At 44.6% G+C, this 18,255-nt stretch overlaps 1 protein-coding gene across 1 annotated transcript in view; it reads right to left on the bottom strand.

Annotated features, from left to right (window-relative positions):
• CDYL2 (chromodomain Y like 2) overlaps positions 1–17,787 on the bottom strand; it is a 161,500-nt gene extending 143,713 nt beyond the window's left edge. Inside the window, exon 1 of the mRNA XM_082270374.1 lies at positions 17,604–17,787. Within this exon, the coding sequence (XP_082126500.1) occupies positions 17,604–17,627 (24 nt within the window). The 5' untranslated portion in view covers positions 17,628–17,787. The remainder of the gene's footprint in view (positions 1–17,603) is intronic.
• Between the last annotated feature and the right edge of the window lie 468 nt (positions 17,788–18,255).

The following is an 18,255-nucleotide window of genomic DNA, read 5'->3' as shown; positions in this document are numbered from 1 at the left end:
AGTCATTTGAGGTCCTACGAATAAAACAACAAACTTTCAACTTATACCCTATAATTTGCGAGTTTTTGCTGTTCTATATCCTAGACAGCAACTGCATCTGGTAAGTGCATATTTCTGCTTCATGGTGAAGGCGACGTTGGGTTTGATTACTACATTGGTGGGGGACCACCCTGGATACGTTATTTTATCACTCTTCACAAGACTCACTTTTGACTCATTTAGAAGTGTTATTTTTTTTATTTTCACAAATACATACATTTTTTTTTTTAACCTTTGTTAGATCACTTGAGGTGTTAATAAAAACTGAGCGCTGCATCATTTGAGTTTTTTTTTTTGTTTAGTGCCTTTGTTTGCCTGCACTTTTTGTATGTACCTGATCTCACCATTAGGCACTGCCAGAAAATTTTTCCACTTTTGATTTTTTGATATACAATTTTGTTTATAGCAGCCTTTTTTCGTTATTACGGAATAGTTATTTGTAGAAGACAACAGTTTTGATGAGATTCATGGTATACTATTTTCCTGCACTTGAGAAATGTTGTGATCACAGAGATTAATGGGATATCTCCCTTCTTGAATATTCTGTCATAGTAAATATGGTTTCTCAGTCACCAAGATGGGATGTATCACTAGAGCAGGATGATTATAAAGAGGATACAGAATGATATCAATTTTCCAATAGTGCTGGTACTGATTTACTTTTAGTTTCTAATTTTAAGAAAAAATGACTGACTCTGGATACAGAGATCAATAAAACTAGAGAAAAAACAATGGCATTCAAAGATAAAGAGGAATATGTCAAAGAATCTGATACATTGAAAAAATGAAGAACTAGAGAAACCAGGGTGTTTAAATGGCAGAAGGTTAACACCAACACGCCTCAAGAACCTACACCTACCGTTGATGTTTCCAGACAGCGTTCTACGGCGACTAACAAAGTTGAACATACTCCCGTTAAACAATCCACTGATGGATGGAATAGAGTGCAAAAACCCCTGAAGGGGAAACAAAAGGAAGGTTGATGTAAACCACCAATTAGTCCCTATTCCATCAACATTGGAGGACACAACAGAAATGGAAGACATTATTTAGGCGATATCCCGCTCTACGATGGATCTGACCCTTTGGAAAACAAAAGTGAGGACAATAGAGGGGGAAGATATCAACTGGCACCAGCAAAATCAAATAAATGGCCTGCCTATACAAGGTTATACCAACTACCAGAATAATTATTAGGGCAACTATAGAGGTGATTCCAATGGAAATTTCCATAGAGGACCACATAGAGGAGGTTCTAATTACAATTACAACCCTAATGACTCCTATAACTCGAAAACCACAAGATATGATTACTCCTAAGAGAGTTGGATGGGATAGGACACAACATGATCACTATAATGAAGAGGAGGGCACTTCACACAACCCTACACCTTCAACCTCTTATGGACAATACAATCAGGGGCAGGATGTTTTTTGGGGGACTAAAAAAAAAAAAAAAGAAAAAGAATAGATCCTGAATAGGAAGAAGAGGAGGATGAAAAACAAATAGAAAACAAAAAAGAAGAATCTGAAACAGTTCACTGGTATTTTTAATTTAAAGTTCAGCTACCCTTAGTCCTGAAGAGGAAGGAATTCCAAACAAAGGGCTGAAATTTGCCCCAAGATAGGATTAAATAAGTTCCAAACTTTTATGGACATACAGAGGTTCAACAGACAAATTAACATTAAAAAAAAATTCATGTAAAATTCCATAATTCGTAATGTTTCTCTTTCAGTATATCAACATACCACCTTGCGTAACGCCTACTTTTAAAGAGTAAGAGAGTTATGAACAAGAAAGAAAACCATTTGGGTATGAAAAAGATGGCTAGAGAGGCGGGAATTGATAATTAGACCTGCTGACAAAGGAGGTGGAATAATCCTTATGGATAAAATTACCTATGTAAATAAAATGCTAATTATTCTAAACAATAATACCACATACACTCCACTCAATAAGGATCCCACCTCTAATTATAGGAGAAAATTAGAAAAAAATAATAAAAAATGAATATGAGGTGGGAATTCTAAATAAAAGAAAAGGATTATCTGATACTGGTAGAACCTAGGATTCTCATCATATACTTTTTACATAAGGTACACAAAGACCCTATTGACCCACGGGGCACATAAAATATTAGCGGAATAGGGACTTTAACATCTAGAGTTGGAAAATACATTGATTGTTTTTTACAAACATTGTTAATTAACACCCCTGCGTATTGTAAAGATACAAAACAGGTATTGAACGATTTGAGGAATGTTCACATCGCTGATGGAACCATTCTAGTCACAGCAGATGTAGCCTCATTGTACTCTAATATTGAACATTTGGATGGAAAGAGAGTAGTTCAACACTATTTAATGGATAGCTGCATTCTCACAATACAAAGTGATTTTCTGCTCACCTTATTAGAATTTTCTATGTCACATAATTATAGTAATTCTGGTTCAACGGCTCTTTTTACCTGCAAGGCAAAGGGGTGGCTATGGGGGCCAAGTTGGCCCCCAGTCTGGCAAATCTATTTATGTCCAATTGGGAACTAGATACTATTTTTAATAAACAATGGAATAATTTACTATTTTATAAATGTTATATTGACAACATTTGGTTAGTATGTAAGGGGGAATGAATCCTCTTTGTTAGACTTTAGGACCTTTTAAATCATAATGATTTAAATATTGATTTATAATTTTATTATAGTAAAACAGAAATTCATTTTTGGACCTAAATTTTTGGGTCATTATTGGATAAGATTTACACCAATTCATGATTTAAGTCCTCAGACAGGAATAGTTATATCCCCCTTGACAGTTGCCATCATCGCTCGTGGCTTAGGAACGTCTCCAAAAGGCCAGTTCTTAAGGATGAAACGCAACTGCAAGGATGAGGATGACTTTGTCCAACAATCTTTGGTCTTTAAGAACAGATTTTTGGAAAAGGATCATGTGAAAAGATCCTTAGATGAAACTATACAATGTAGCTCTGCAGCTGGGGATTCTATTTCAGGCAGAAGTGATACGAGTGGCTAATTAGCCACTCAATCACTTCTGTGGGTGGTGGAAAGAGATTCCACCCCCCTCCTGTGGCCGTTGCTGCCTCTCCCGGGCTCTACCGTCCCATCAGGGTGCCTGGGAGTGATGCGGTCAGTAACGATGGCTGCCCCGAACAGAGTGAGAGGAGTGGACGTTGTTGCTCTCTCTCTCTCTCTCTCTGACCCCCAAAACCAAAAACGATGATTAGGTCGTCACTTCTGGTTCCGTCTCTTTGTTTACCTAGCAGCCAGAGGCCAGGAAAGCAGCCATATCAGACCGATCTGTGTCTAATTGGCTGCATGGGAAGCTAGAGGAGAGATTTGGGGTCTAACAGACCCCAGATCTCTCCATAAAGAGGACTGGTGATAGCAATAAAGTTAATCCAAAAAAAAAAAATTAAAGCGCCAATGTCTCACCATGCTTTAGCACAAATGCATACGTTACTCCCGCACTCATATGTAAGCGATGATTGCACCACACGCGAGGTATGGTCATGAACGTCAGTGCGAGAGCAATAATTCTAGCACCAGACCTCCCATGCAACTCCAAACTGGTAACCTTTAAAAGGCGTTTAAAGCGTTGCCTAAGGGGAATTTTAAGCACCGTCGTTTGCCACTATTCCACTGGCAGATGTAATTTTAAAAGTGTGACATGCTAGTTATCTATTTACTAGGGATGCACCGATACCGATATCTGGCGTTGTGAAATCGCCGATACCGGAACCGATCCGGAGCTACACACAAAGCAAGCGGCTGCAGTACAGAGCAAAGCCGCTGCTTCATGTGTACGGCTCCTCCATTCACAGATGGAGTGCATCTGATATCACTCCGCCTGTGAGCCGGACCTATACAGGAAGTAGCGGCTCCCATCCCATACTACTACTGCACCTAGTAAGGTATGGCTGAGCCGTTACCAAGCAAAAACCGGGTCGGCCAGTGGATCGGTCAATGTTACCGATCCCCCGATCCATCTAAAATGGCCATATCGGTGCCGATATCCAATCCGAATATCGGATCTGTGCATCCCTACTATTTACTCGGCATGACATCTTTCACCATATACAATAAAAATAGGGCTAAATTTAGTATTTTGTTAAATTCATGAAAGTGTTTTTTTCCCAAAAAAAACTGCATTTGAAAAACTGCTGTGCAAATACCGTGTAACAAAAAAAATTGCAACACCCACCACTTATTATTCTCTAGGACCTCCGCTACAATATAATTATATATATATATATAAATAAATAAATAAATAAAATGTTTGGAGGTTCTCAGTAATTTTCTTGCAAAAAAATTGTAGAAGAGCGAAGTTTCAGAATTGGCTTTGATGGCAAGTAATATTGAGTGCTGTAACTTTTGATTTTGATTTTTTTGTGCCTTTGCATTTCTGCACTTGTTGCAAGCGGCTGATCTCACCATTAAGCTCGAACAGAACATTCTTCCACAAAAGTAATGCTGGCTATACACCAGCTGAAAGATCGTTCGAAAATCTGTCCTTTGGTTCAATCATCGTTTTTCATCCAGTTATTGGGCACAAAAAGAAAATAGTTTTAAACTCTTCAGAGCCAAAAAAATCGAAGGCACGGTTTTGAAAATCCGCCGACCGAACGAGAAACTGAAAGGTTAATGTGTTTCTCGGCCGACCTGTTTTCACTAGGTATATGTGACAAACTGAACGAAAAACTGATTATTTATGTCCATTAAACGATTTATTGTTCGAAATTCAGTCATTACATGATGGCACAATCGTCTACTCTCACGGCCGATTTTTTGTTTTTCGAAAATGAGTTTAAGCGATATTTCCGCTAGTTTATGGCCAGCTTTAAGCCTAGTACACACGCAACGATTATCGGCCGACCGATCGTCCGTCTTTTGTCCAGAGTTGTGTTTTGTTGGTTGGAATGTGCCTAGACTGCACACGAATTTTCTCGCCAGACGAAATTCTACTTCAGAAGTGATGTCATGTGTTGGTTTGCTTTCTTTGTGTTCTTTCTTCTCTGAGCATGCCCAGACTTGCTCATTAGATTTTTCCCTGTCTAAATCTGTACTGACTGCACGAAAATCGGCCGTGTTTTGACGGCGGACAAAAATTTTATAGCCTGCACACCAGATTTTTTTCGGCCGAAAAGTTGGAGTCGGTTGTTGGAAGCATCATACTAACAAGCCGAAAATCGGCAGATCAGTCGTTGGACGAAAATTCCCTGCCAATTTTCGACGCGTGTGTACGAGGCTTTAGAGTACTGCTGTGACCCAGAAGACATGTGTGGCCAAAAAAGCTTTGGCCATACTTCTTTTTTTCAATACACGAAAAAAGGTATTCGTTGATGCAATGCCCAAATAAACCAATTAGATTTCAGCTGTCAGATTTCTTCTGTGGGATGGTCTTTAGAAGTAAGCACCTGAATGGTTGCTGTGTGTAATTTCTACCTTTTTTGTCTCCAGTTTTTAAAAGTCAGCCCTGCAGCAAAATGCAGGACAGGTTACATCGGATCCAAGCTCCTCGATCATACTATAATCATTGTCCACCAAGCACTGGGGCAGGTCAGCTATCTGGCGAAACAGCTCAGGTGGTTAACCAGTTGGAACTGTAAACCGTTTCAAGGATATATTTGATCATACCAAATAGATTCTTTTTCCCCAGACTGTTAAAACATTTACAGAACATTTCAAGGCTAAAAATCAATCCTGCCCGTCTTCTTTGATTTCTTAAAATATCAACAGACACACATCACCTTGTCAATGATTCAGCAGCCGTACTATTCGGAGGGGTTTTCCCCATAAGAATGATACAGCGTTGATGGCAGAGGAGACTATCATTTAGCATTTACACCGAGCATCACTGTTAAATTACTTGAAATAATTACTTGTTCAGAACATCAACAGATATCTGTACCCGCAGTTCTTCTCTGTATTTCACTTGGAAAATATGTAAACTATAAATGAGGAATACAAACAGAATTTTTTTTGCCAAGTTCAGTATTGTGCTTTGTATTAAAATGTACTACGGTGTTTATTGTGTCATTTTATACTTCTATGGGAAGGCATCACTAAATGGCGGATCCCGGTCTGGACCTACACCAAGGGACAGTTTTTTTTCCTGACCGACCGCAAACCAGCCAGTCCCCATCGGAGCCTTTTTACCCCCATGAAGTGATTGGTTGTTAGAGCTGCCGGTATACTAACAACCAATGATGTCATGTGTGTGTCACTGCCAGCATCACACAGGAGGATGAAGCGCATCTTTTTTGTTCAGACTTGCAGCCTGCTCCCGCCATTTGCCTGCTTAGAGATAAAAAGCTATAGGGGCTCTCTGATGGGGGCACCCGATGGAAGGTGGCGCCCCATGGGGGCACCCGATGGAAGGGGGCACCCGATGGAAGGCGACGCTCCCATGGGGGCACCCGATGGAAGGTGGCGCTCCCACTGGGATACTCGATAGAAGGAGGTGTTCTTATTGGGATACTCGAAAGGAGGTGCTCCAATGGGGACACCTGACATAAGGGGGCACTCTCACAGGGACACCTGACATAAGGGGGCACTCTCACAGGGACACCTGACATAAGGGGGCACTCTCACAGGGACACCCAATTGAAGGGGGGTGCTCTGATGAGGACACCCGATGGAAGGATATGCTCCAATGGGGACACATTATGGAAGGGGGTGCTCCAATGAGAACACTGCAATGGGGACATTAGATGAAAGTGGGCACTCTGACTGGAACACCCAATGGAAGGGGATACTCCTATAGGGGGGAATTCCGATTGGGACACCCCATGGAAGAGGGGGCTTTGATGGGGACACCCAATGGAAGGGGGTGCTCCAATAGGGACCCTTGATGGAAAGGGGGCGCTCCAGTGGGGGCCCCTGATGGAAAGGGGGTGCACCAGTGGGGACCCCTGATGGAAGGCAGCACTCTGATGGAGTCACTCAATGGAAGGCGATGCTCTGATGGGGACACCCATTGGAATGTGGAACTCTAATGGGGACACACTAATAGGGGCACCTGATGTAGGGGGGGGGGGATACTGAAAGTTGACAAATAATTTTGAAAATCTATGGAAACTGAATATTGCTTACTTATTTGATAGACATATATAGCACAAACACGAGATTTGGTCCTTTGCGAGAAGAAAATCTGACTCATTGAGCCTTCTTAAATTTTAAACCAGTACCCATGGTTTACAGTCTAGTCTAGCCTTCTTCAACCTTTTTACTCTAGAGGAACCCTTGAAATAATTTTCAGGTCTTTGGAACCCTCAACTCATCTTCATTGGTGTCATGACTCTGGCAAGTGGTGTAGAACCAGGAACTATGCAGGTACCATCAAATGGGAGGCCAATTAGCCACAGCTCAATGAACCCCTAGAAACCACTGGGGGAACACTAGCATTCCGTGAAACCCTGGCTGAGAATGGCTGGTATAGTCATTGCCATGTGCAAACTTAGGTGCACAGAATTTGGTCTATTCTAACCACAAGGCACAGCACTGGGTAGACCCACCAGGAAGGCTTGCCAAATCCTACTATAACTACACTCATTGGACACAGTGAACGATTCAAAAGCCTATAAAAAGCATGATGAAACTAGACAGGTTAAACATAACACATACCAAATTAAATGATTTGGCTGATTTTCCAATTAAAAGGCATCTGTCATGAAGGAAACATGGGAGCTGCCCATTGAAGACCATCTACTGAAAATGCTAAATTTTGTACGATCACATAAAAACCATGGCAGATCAGGGAGGGGTTCAGAATTCACTCTTACTTCATTGAATGCATACTTTTTTCAAGATAATCAGCTCAAGATGATAGAGAGCAGCATTTCCCCACACACAAAGAACATCCCTGCCCAATAACTACATGGAGTTCATTTAGTCTCAAAATAGCAGATGACATGGAACGATTAAATGAACATGGCAGCCTCCATGTTTTTCTAAAGAAAGGTTCCCTTTAACTCTTTATGCAGTGTGCTGGTTAGCAAATCATAGAATCTGGTATACATAGATAGGGGTGAGCTACCACCTGTAGATTGACAGCTGACTAAAAGGACTCATACTGGGAGAAACCGAATTAAATAGACACTGCAAGTGGAGTGGTCACACTTCGGTAATTTATAGCTGCTGTCGAGTCACTAAGAAACTATTAAAGATTTAGATGATCCTTTATGATCATACATCAAACATACATGCCATGTCAATGTCTGCCGGAGCATCTCTAATAAGCTCATGATCAATAGCCTACTTTATAATCCCAGAACTATGATAGGGGTCAGACAGCAAGATATACAACTGAAGAATCATTACTTTACCTGCAAGCATGCCTGAGCCCAGCTTTACCAGGAAGCATGCACGAGCCCGAGCCCAGCTTTACCAGGAAGCATGCACGAGCCCGAGCCCAGCTTTACCAGGAAGCATGCACGAGCCCGAGCCCAGCTTTACCAGGAAGCATGCACGAGCCCGAGCCCAGCTTTACCAGGAAGCATGCACGAGCCCGAGCCCAGCTTTACCAGGAAGCATGCACGAGCCCGAGCCCAGCTTTACCAGGAAGCATGCACGAGCCCGAGCCCAGCTTTACCAGGAAGCATGCACGAGCCCGAGCTTTACCAGGAAGCATGCATGAACCCGAGCCCAGCTCAACCGGGAATGCACTTCCGAGCCCAGCTCCACCGGGAATGCACGCCCGAGCCCAGCTTAACCAGGAAAGCACACCCGAGCCCAGCTCAACCGGGAACGCACACCCGAGCCCAGCTCAATCGGGAATGCACGCTCGAGTCCAGCTAAATCGGGAATGCACGCTCGAGCCCAGCTCAATTGGGAATGCACGCTCGAGCCCAGCTCAACCGGGAATGCACGCCCGAGCCCAGCTTCACCGGGAAGAATGCACGAGCCCGAGCCCAGCTTCACCGGGAAGAATGCACGAGCCCGAGCCCAGCTTCACCGGGAAGAATGCACGAGCCCGAGCCCAGCTTTACCAGGAAGAATGCACGAACCCGAGCCCAGCTCCACCGGGAATGCACGCCCGAGCCCAGCTCCACCGGGAATGCACGCCCGAGCCCAGCTCCACCGGGAATGCACGCCCGAGCCCAGCTCCACCGGGAATGCACGCTCGAGCCCAGCTCAACCGGGAATGCACGCCCGAGCCCAGCTTTACCAGGAAGCATGCACGAGCCCGAGCCCAGCTTTACCAGGAAGCATGCATGAACTTGAGCCCAGCTCAACCGGGAATGCACTTCCGAGCCCAGCTCCACCGGGAATGCACGCCCGAGCCCAGCTCCACCGGGAATGCACGCCCGAGCCCAGCTCCACCGGGAATGCACGCCCGAGCCCAGCTCCACCGGGAATGCACGCCCGAGCCCAGCTCCACCGGGAATGCACACCGGGGGCAAGCTCCACCGGGAATGCACACCGGGGGCAAGCTCCACCGGGAATGCACGCTCGAGCCCAGCTTCACCGGGAATGCACACCCGAGCCCAGCTCAATCGGGAATGCACGCTCGAGCCCAGCTCAACCGGGAATGCACGCTCGAGCCCAGCTCAACCGGGAATGCATGCCCGAGCCCAGCTTCACCGGGAAGCATGCCCGAGCCCAGCTTCACCGGGAAAAGCATGCCCGAGCCCAGCTTCACCGGGAAGCATGCCCGAGCCCAGCTTCACCGGGAAGCATGCCCGAGCCCAGCTTCACCGGGAATGCATGCCCGAGCCCAGCTTCACCGGGAATGCATGCCCGAGCCCAGCTTCACCGGGAAGCATGCCCGAGCCCAGCTTCACCGGGAAAAGCATGCCCGAGCCCAGCTTCACCGGGAAGCATGCCCGAGCCCAGCTTCACCGGGAAGCATGCCCGAGCCCAGCTTCACCGGGAAGCATGCCCGAGCCCAGCTTCACCGGGAAGCATGCCCGAGCCCAGCTTCACCGGGAAGCATGTTCTTCACTGTCAAAATTATACCCCATATGGCATTCGTTGGGCACTAGTGCCACCAAACACAACCTATTCAAGGTAATAGGGTGCCGTCACAACGCCACAAGTATGAAGGAGCCCTAATGGATTTTAATCACATAAAGGGCTTTACCAACAGAAAACTCCTATTTGCCAGTGGTAGAATAACCTGACAGGCTTGCATTCAGATCAAGTGGAAGACCTCTGGCAGCAATGAGGATCTGCAGCAATCCCATGCAGTTTTGCCCTGTGAACAATCGCTCATTATAGGAAATGTAATAACTAAAACATCAAAAACGCCACAGACTCCAAATCACAAGAGACAGACCTGACGGGATCTGCTTGTTAACCCAGAAAGAGTAAATATAAATCTGGAAGACCACTGGCAGTGGTGACCTATAAGAGGTTCCTCAGCAACCAAGCACACATCATAAACCTATCTAATACCCAACACATCAAAAAGGCCAAGAGATCTGACAGTATGATCCTTAATCCAGAGACACGGACTTTATAAATTTGCTCGAGTATCGACCGCAGTGCCCAACGTGAGGTTCTGCAGCAGCAACAGCCAAGCACACATTAGAAGCACTGAAAGGTCAAAAAGGCTGAAAGTGGGACTATAGGCAAAATAAAAAATGACATACTCTACTGTATAGGATGTAGTTTGTCAGCAGCCTCCACACCACAGCCTTAGGTTTTCCACCCTGTAACATACAGTATCTCACAAAAGTAAGTACACCCCTCACATTTCTGTAAATATTTTTTCATGTGGCAACCCTGCAGTGTTGGGGGTAACTAGTTACAAAGTAACTGATTACAGTAACTACATTACTTTTTTTGGTAACTAAGTAATGTAACTAGTTACAATACTAATATTGGTAACTACACTACTTTACTAGGCTATAGGAGGTAACTACACTACTTTACTAGGCTATAGGAGGTAACTACACTACTTTACTAGGCTACAGGAACGCGCTTTCCTGCGTTACCCAAGCCATGCGATACAATCGTTATTTCGAAGAATAGAGAGGGATGAAGTTTATGAATTTTTGTTGCACTTTATGTTTTATTCTGTTTTTTCAGCTTTTTTCTCATGTTTCCCAAAGCCTGTGTTTATACAATAAACTCTATGCAGAAAGAGTGTCATGTATCTTCTTCTACACGGTCAATTAAGAAAGAGTAAAGTAATAAGTAGTGAAGTTACTTTTCAAATGCAGTAACTGGTAAAGTAATCTCGTTACAATTTACAGAAGTAACTAGTTACATTTTTTGAGTAACTACCCCAACACTGCAACCCTGAAGAAATGACACTTTGCTACAATGTTAAGTAGTGAGTGTATAGCTTATATAACAGTGTAAATTTGCTGGGGACAAGCAGACTAAGGACATGGATTACTGGAACCATGTCCTGTGGTCTGATGAGACCAAGATAAACTTATTTTGTTCAGATGGTGTCAAGCGTGTGTGGTGGCAACCAGGTGAGGAGTACAAAGACAAGTGTGTCTTGCCTACAGTCAAGCATGGTGGTGGGAGTGTCATGGTCTGGGGCTGCATGAGTGTCCTGTGGCACAGGGGAGCTGCAGATCATTGAGGGAACCACAAATGCCAACATGTACTGTGACATACTGAAGCAGAGCATGATCCCCTCCCTTTAGAGACTGGGCCGCAGGGCAGTATTCCAACATGATAATGACCCCAAACACACCTCCAAGACGACCACTGCCTTGCTAAAGAAGCTGAGGGTAAAGGTGATGGACTGGCCAACCATGTCTCCAGACCTGAACCCTATTGAGCATCTGTGGGGGATCCTCAAACAGAAGGTGGAGGAGCGCAAGGTCTCTAACATCCACCAGCTCCATGATTTCCTCATGGAGGAGTGGAAGAGGACTCCAGTGGCAACCTGTGAAGCTCTGGTGAACTCCATACCCAAGAGGGTTAAGTCAGTGCTGGAAAATAATGGTGGCCACACAAATATTGACACTTTGGGCCCTTACTGTTGTTGCCAGCGGTTTAGACAATAATGGCTGTGTGTGGAGTTATTTTGAGGGGACAGCAAATTTACACTGTTATACAAGCTGTACACTCACTACTTTACATTGTAGCAAAGTGTAATTTCTTCGCTGTTGCCACATGAAAAGATATAATACAATATTTACAAAAATATGAGGGCTGTACTCACTTTTGTGAGATACTGTACTTGTTGATTCTGCCAGTAGATCTGTTATTTTTCAACGTCCTTTAGCAAACCAAGCTGTCCAGCAAAATTGGCAGTTTATTCATTAATGAAAAAAACTTTATCCCATAGGGAAAAAAAAACAGTTGTAACTTTCTTATAAAAGGTGTTAACTGTAATTATTAATAATATTCTTTGCGAAATATACTGCATAGCAGTATTAATTTTGGCAGCAAATTTCAATTTAGTTTTAGTCTTAGGACTAAAATAGCATTTTAGTTTTAGTCCCATTTTAGTCTTCTGCAAGTATTTTAGTTTTAGTCGTATTTAGTCGACTAAAACGTCCTACATTTTAGTCGACTAAAACGTCCTACATTTTAGTCGACTAAAACGAATTTTAGTCTTCTAAATGGTCATGGTCAGGTCAGAGAGGAGGCTGTAATGCTGCTGCCTGCAGTCAGTGCAGTGAGTGCACACAGCGCTGCTCAGAGTGCTGTATGGGGGTCTCAGGTTTAAAGGTGGTCTCTGGTCTGAATCTGAACTGAAGTTGTTGAACAGGATGGGCCGGGCGGGCCTCAGCGGCCTATATGCATGCACACAGTCCTAGGTGGATGGCGGAATCGGATGCCAGTGGTGACTGGTGAGTGGTCTGAGGGGACTCAGGGAGGCAGTAATAGCTGACCTGGCTGTTAACTCACAGTGGGTGCTCTGTGGTGGCCGGGTGCCAGTGCTGTGTGATGAGAGGGGCCTGGCGCGTTTGGCTGTAGTGCTGCAGCTGCAGTGCTCTGGTGAGGTCAGGTGACTGGTTTTGAGTGGACTCTCTTGCAGTAGTCCACTCCTCACGTCGGACGTCACTGGGCACGCCACGCCTGACGCCACAGAGGCGGAGCTCCGTGAAAACCGGAAGTTGGGTAAACGTCCCTGCCTCAAATTCTCGTTTAGTTTTCGTTCGTTAACGAAAACGGATTTGATTTTCGTCATAGTTGTCGTCATTTGCCGAAAATGTGCTATACTTTGCATCTCGTTTTCGTCAGTTGAAAAATGCCGGTGACGAAAGCGGTGACGAAAACATTTTCGTTGACGAAATTAACACTGCTGTAAACTCCAATGGCTGTAATGTAATTGCACATATTACCTGAATATATTACCAACAATAAATATTAGGTAAAAATATAAGAAAAACCTTTTTCTTAATTGTTTCGTTTTCAGCAGCTTAGTAGATGCTCCTTACTTATGCGGTGGTGCAATACATGTTTAAACTTTAATGTGCTATTATTACAGGCTCTGGATGGAATTGTGTTGCCGATATAGAAATGGCCAGCAGAGGAGAGTTAATTCTTCCTGCTGTGTCTTTGTTTTCTGACAGCGGGACTCCCCAACTATCAAAATACACTGATCACATCTGCAGCCACTGGCTGCATGTGCTGCTTAAACACTGGTTTCCCACAAGGACCATTTGACAGAAGCCGCTCCAATGGCTGGCTTCTGCTGAACAGAGAGGGCTTCATCCGGTTTCTACTGAACCGCCCATATTTTGGTCTGCATTTGGCCAGCTTTGCGCTAACCCTCTCCAGATTATGCTGCTACCAAACTAAGAGTAGGTTGTCCCTCCATAGATACAGTGGAGGAATAATGGTAGCCATCATAAAGCCTGTTTCACACAGACTGCAGCTTGTATAAGAGCAGTGTGAACAGCAAGCTTTGCCAAAGTGTTTTCAGAGTTTTCAGCAAGTTTTGTTGAAGCTTTTAAAGAAACATTAAGCTCCAGTTTGTAAATGCTGAACACAGATCCTGATGGTAGTGCTGATTGTCACTTTAAAAAAGCTGCTAGCAGGCTTCAGCATTTCTTGGAGCTTGATAAAAGCCTGCTAGCAGCTTGCCTAAAGTGGTAGTGTGGGTATAAATAAAGGCTCTCTATAAGGTTATCACAGACGAGTAACAGCAGCGATTTAGAAGAGGTACTGCAGCAGCAGCAGCCAATTACACATCCTCACCAGCAAGGACACATGAAGGGGGCTGATCTCTTCTTTTGAGAAGATCTGACAGTATGGATAAATAGCAAATCTAAACAAAGTGACTTTTAAAAGTTATCACGACTGACAGCAGTGATTTAGAAGAGCTTCTGCAGCAGTCAGGATTACATCATAAAGGCATGTCAGGTATTGCATCATACAGATCTGACAGTATGGGTGGAAATCTAAACAATGTGACTTGATGAAGTTGAATGATGAGTGACAGAGGTGACCTAAAAGAGGTTCTGCAGCAGCAGCTGGCAAGCACATATAGAGGAGGTGATCTCTTCTATGGATCCAATGTGACAGAGATAAATCTAAATAAAATGACGTTATGACAGATGAGCGACAACGGTGACCTAGAAGAGGTTCTGCAGCAGCAGCCAAGCACATATCATCACAAGCACAGATACATAACTGAAGGTGAACAGGTCTATAGACAAGAGAGCACAATATGGATATAAATCCAGAGACATTGACTTTATATCAGATGAGCGACAGCGGTGATATAAAAGAAGTTCTGCAGCAGTCAATCACGTGTCCTAAGCATACAATACCTGACACATCATATAGGTTGACAGATCTGACAGTATAGATCTATATCTAACAAAAGTGACTTTATAAAGTTATCAGATGAGTGATAGCGGTGATGTAGAAGAGGTTCTGCAGCAGTCAACATTACATAACAAAGGCATGCAATACCTGAAACATCTTACAGATCTGACAGCATGGGTGAAAATCTAAACAAAGTGACTTTATAAAGCTGAATGAGTGACAGCGGTGACCTAGAAGAGGTTCTGCAGCAGCAGCCAAGCACATATCATGGAGGAGGTGATCTCTTCTATTGATCTGATCTACAAATATGGATATAAATCTGAATAAAGGGACTTCATATAGTTATCAGACGAGTGACCATGGTGATCTAGAAGAGGTTCTGCAGCAGCAGCCAAGCACATATTATAGAGGAGGTGATCTCTTCTATTGATCTGATCTACAACTATGGATATAAATCTGAATAAAGTGACTTTATATAGTTATCAGACGAGTGACCATGGTGACCTAGAAGAGGTTCTGCAGCTGAGGCTAAGCACACATCATCACCAGTACTGGCGTATCAAGATGGGTGAACACTTCTATAGACAGGAGGAAGATCTGGAAGCACAATATGGATAGAAATCCAGAGATAGTTATCAGATGAGTGACAGCGGTGATATAAAAGAGGTTCCGCAGCAGTGGCCAAGCACATGTCATAAGCATGCAATACCTGACACATCATACATGCTGACAGCTCTATCAGTATGGGTGTAAATCCAAAGTGACTTTATAAAGTTGGATGACAAGTGACAGCGGTGATCTAGAAAAGGTTCTGCGGCAGCAGCCAGACACATATGATCATCTCTTCTATGGATCAGAACTGGCAGTGTAGATACAAATCTGTATAAAGCGACTTTGTTATCAGGTGAGTGACAGCAGTGATATAAAAGAGGTTCTGCAACAGCTAAGCACATGTCATAAGCATGCCATACCTGACACATCATATAGGTTGACAGCTCTGACAGTATAGATCTATATCCAAAGAAAGTGACTTCATAAATTTATCAGATGAGTGATAGCAGTGATGTAGAAGATGTTCTGCAGCAGTTAAGATTACATCATAAAGGCATGCAATACCTGAAAAACATCTTACAGATCTGACAGTATGGGTGGGAATCTAAACAAAGTGACTTTATGAAGTTGGATGATGAGTGACAACGGTGACCTATAAGAGGTTCTGCAGCAGCAGCCAAGCACATATCATGGAAGAGGTGATCTCTTCTTTGGATCAGATCTGACAATATGGATATAAATAAAGTGACTTTGCACACATCATGATCAGCACTGACACATCACTGAGGGTGAACGCTTCTATAGAAACGAGGAGGACCTGAGAGCACAATATAGATATAAATCCAGAGACAATGACGTTATTTAGTTATCAGGCGAGTGACAGCAGGGATATAAAAGAAGTTCTGAAGCAGCAGTCAGGCACATGTCCTAAGCATGCAATACCTGACACATCACAAATGACAGATCTGACAGTATGGGGTGTAAATCCAAAGTGACTTTCTATAGTTATCAGGTGAGTGATAGCGGTGATATAAAAGAAGTTCTGAAGCAGCAGTCAGGCACATGTCCTAAGCATGCAATACCTGACACATCACAAATGACAGATCTGACAGAATTTTTAGTGTAAATCCAAAGTGACTTTCTATAGTTATCAGGTGAGTGATAGCGGTGATAAAAAAGATGTTCTGCAGCAGGAGTCAAGCACATGTCCTAAGCATGCAATACCTGACACATCACACATGCTGACAGATCTGACAGTATTGGGTGTAAATCCAAAAGGGACTTTCTATAGTTATCAGGTGAGGGACGGCGGCGATAAAAAAAGATGTTCTGCAGCAGCAGTCAAGCACATGTCCTAAGCAAACAATAACTGACCCATCATAAGGGTTGACAGATCTGACAGTACTGGGTGTAAATCTAAAGTGACTTTCTATAGTTATCAGGTGAGTGATAGCGGTGATATAAAAGAGGTTCTGCAGCAGCGGTCAACATGTCCTAAGCATGCAATGCCTGACACATCACACATGACAGATCTGACAGTATTGGGTGTAAATCTAAACAAAGTGACTTCATAAAATTGAATGATGAGTGATAGCAATGACCTAGAAGAGGTTCTGCAGTAGCCAATCACATATCATGATCTTCTATGGATCAGATCTGACAGTAGGGATACAAATCTAAATAAAATAACTTTATATATTATCAGATGAGTGACAGCGGTAACATAAAAGAAGTTCTGCAGCAGCCAAGCACATGTCACAAGCATGCAACACCTGACACATCATAGACTGACAGATCTGACAATATGGGTGTAAATCTTAATAAAGTGACTTTATAAAGTTGTGACAGATGAGTGACTCTGGTGATATAAAAGAGGTTCTGCAGCAGCAGTGGTCAGGCACATGTTATAAGCATGCCATAGCTGACACATCACACATGCTGACAGATCTGACAATATGGATATAAATGTAGATAGAATGACTTTATAAAGTTATGAGAGATGAGTGACCCTGGTGATATAGAAGAGGTTCTGCAGCAGCAGCGATGGTTTGGGTCCCCTGTGGGCAGCACACGTGCACATTGGCAGCACTGAAGGGCGCTCAGAGCCCCCCACTTTCCCCAGCTCATGGCACACACCCCCCATCCTGGCCGGACTCCCCGCCCCTCATCACAACAACCTTCAGCTCGTCCTCGGACCCCCTCTTCGGGTGATAGGCCTGGAATGAAGAGCCCCCCCCGGTGTACCGGTGATCCTCCGTCCCTGTATGCGGCTCGGTAGGGAAGGAAGGGGGGGGGGGTGCTTACCTCGTACAGGTCCCCAGAAGCCATGCCGGGTCCGGGCTGAGCGCTGCTCTCCGTGTGCACAGGGCTGAGCCGTCTGTTGCGCAGAATCACACGGTGGCGGTGGCGGGGGACGGCTAGCAGAACCGGCTCTGGAGCAGAGCGGAGCGGAGCAGCCACGGGGAGGACCAGCTCCTGCCCTGCTTCACTGTGCGGGGGACGGCCGCCAGAGGGCGCTCTGCCTGCGGGGCTAACGTGGGAGGATCCGTGAGATGACAGCTAGGGGCCGGCCGACAGCACCATCCTGAGCTAGAGGGGGCGGGGCGGAGGAGGGGGGAGTGATGATAAGGAGGACAGCACTCCGGACCTGACATAGAGGGGACATCCCAGGGACAGCTGCTGGCTTTATCAATGGCTGGAATCTCTGCTACAGGCATACCTGGTGTGTGCATGGAGGGGGATACCTGTCCTCACCTGTACTGACTGCCCCAGGTGGAGGGGACACCAATCCTCCCCAGTACTGACTGCCCCAGTTGGAGGGGACACCAGTCCTCCCCAGTACTGACTGCCCCAGGTGGAGGGGGACACCTGTCCTCACCTGTACTGACTGCCCCAGGTGGAGGGGGACACCTGTCCTCCCCAGTACTGACTGCCCCAGGTGGAGGGGGACACCTGT

Source organism: Pelophylax lessonae (assembly GCF_965119305.1).
Source record: "Pelophylax lessonae genome assembly, chromosome: 10".
NCBI classification, from domain to species: Eukaryota; Metazoa; Chordata; class Amphibia; order Anura; family Ranidae; genus Pelophylax; species Pelophylax lessonae.
This window is presented reverse-complemented; position numbering and strand designations above follow the sequence as displayed.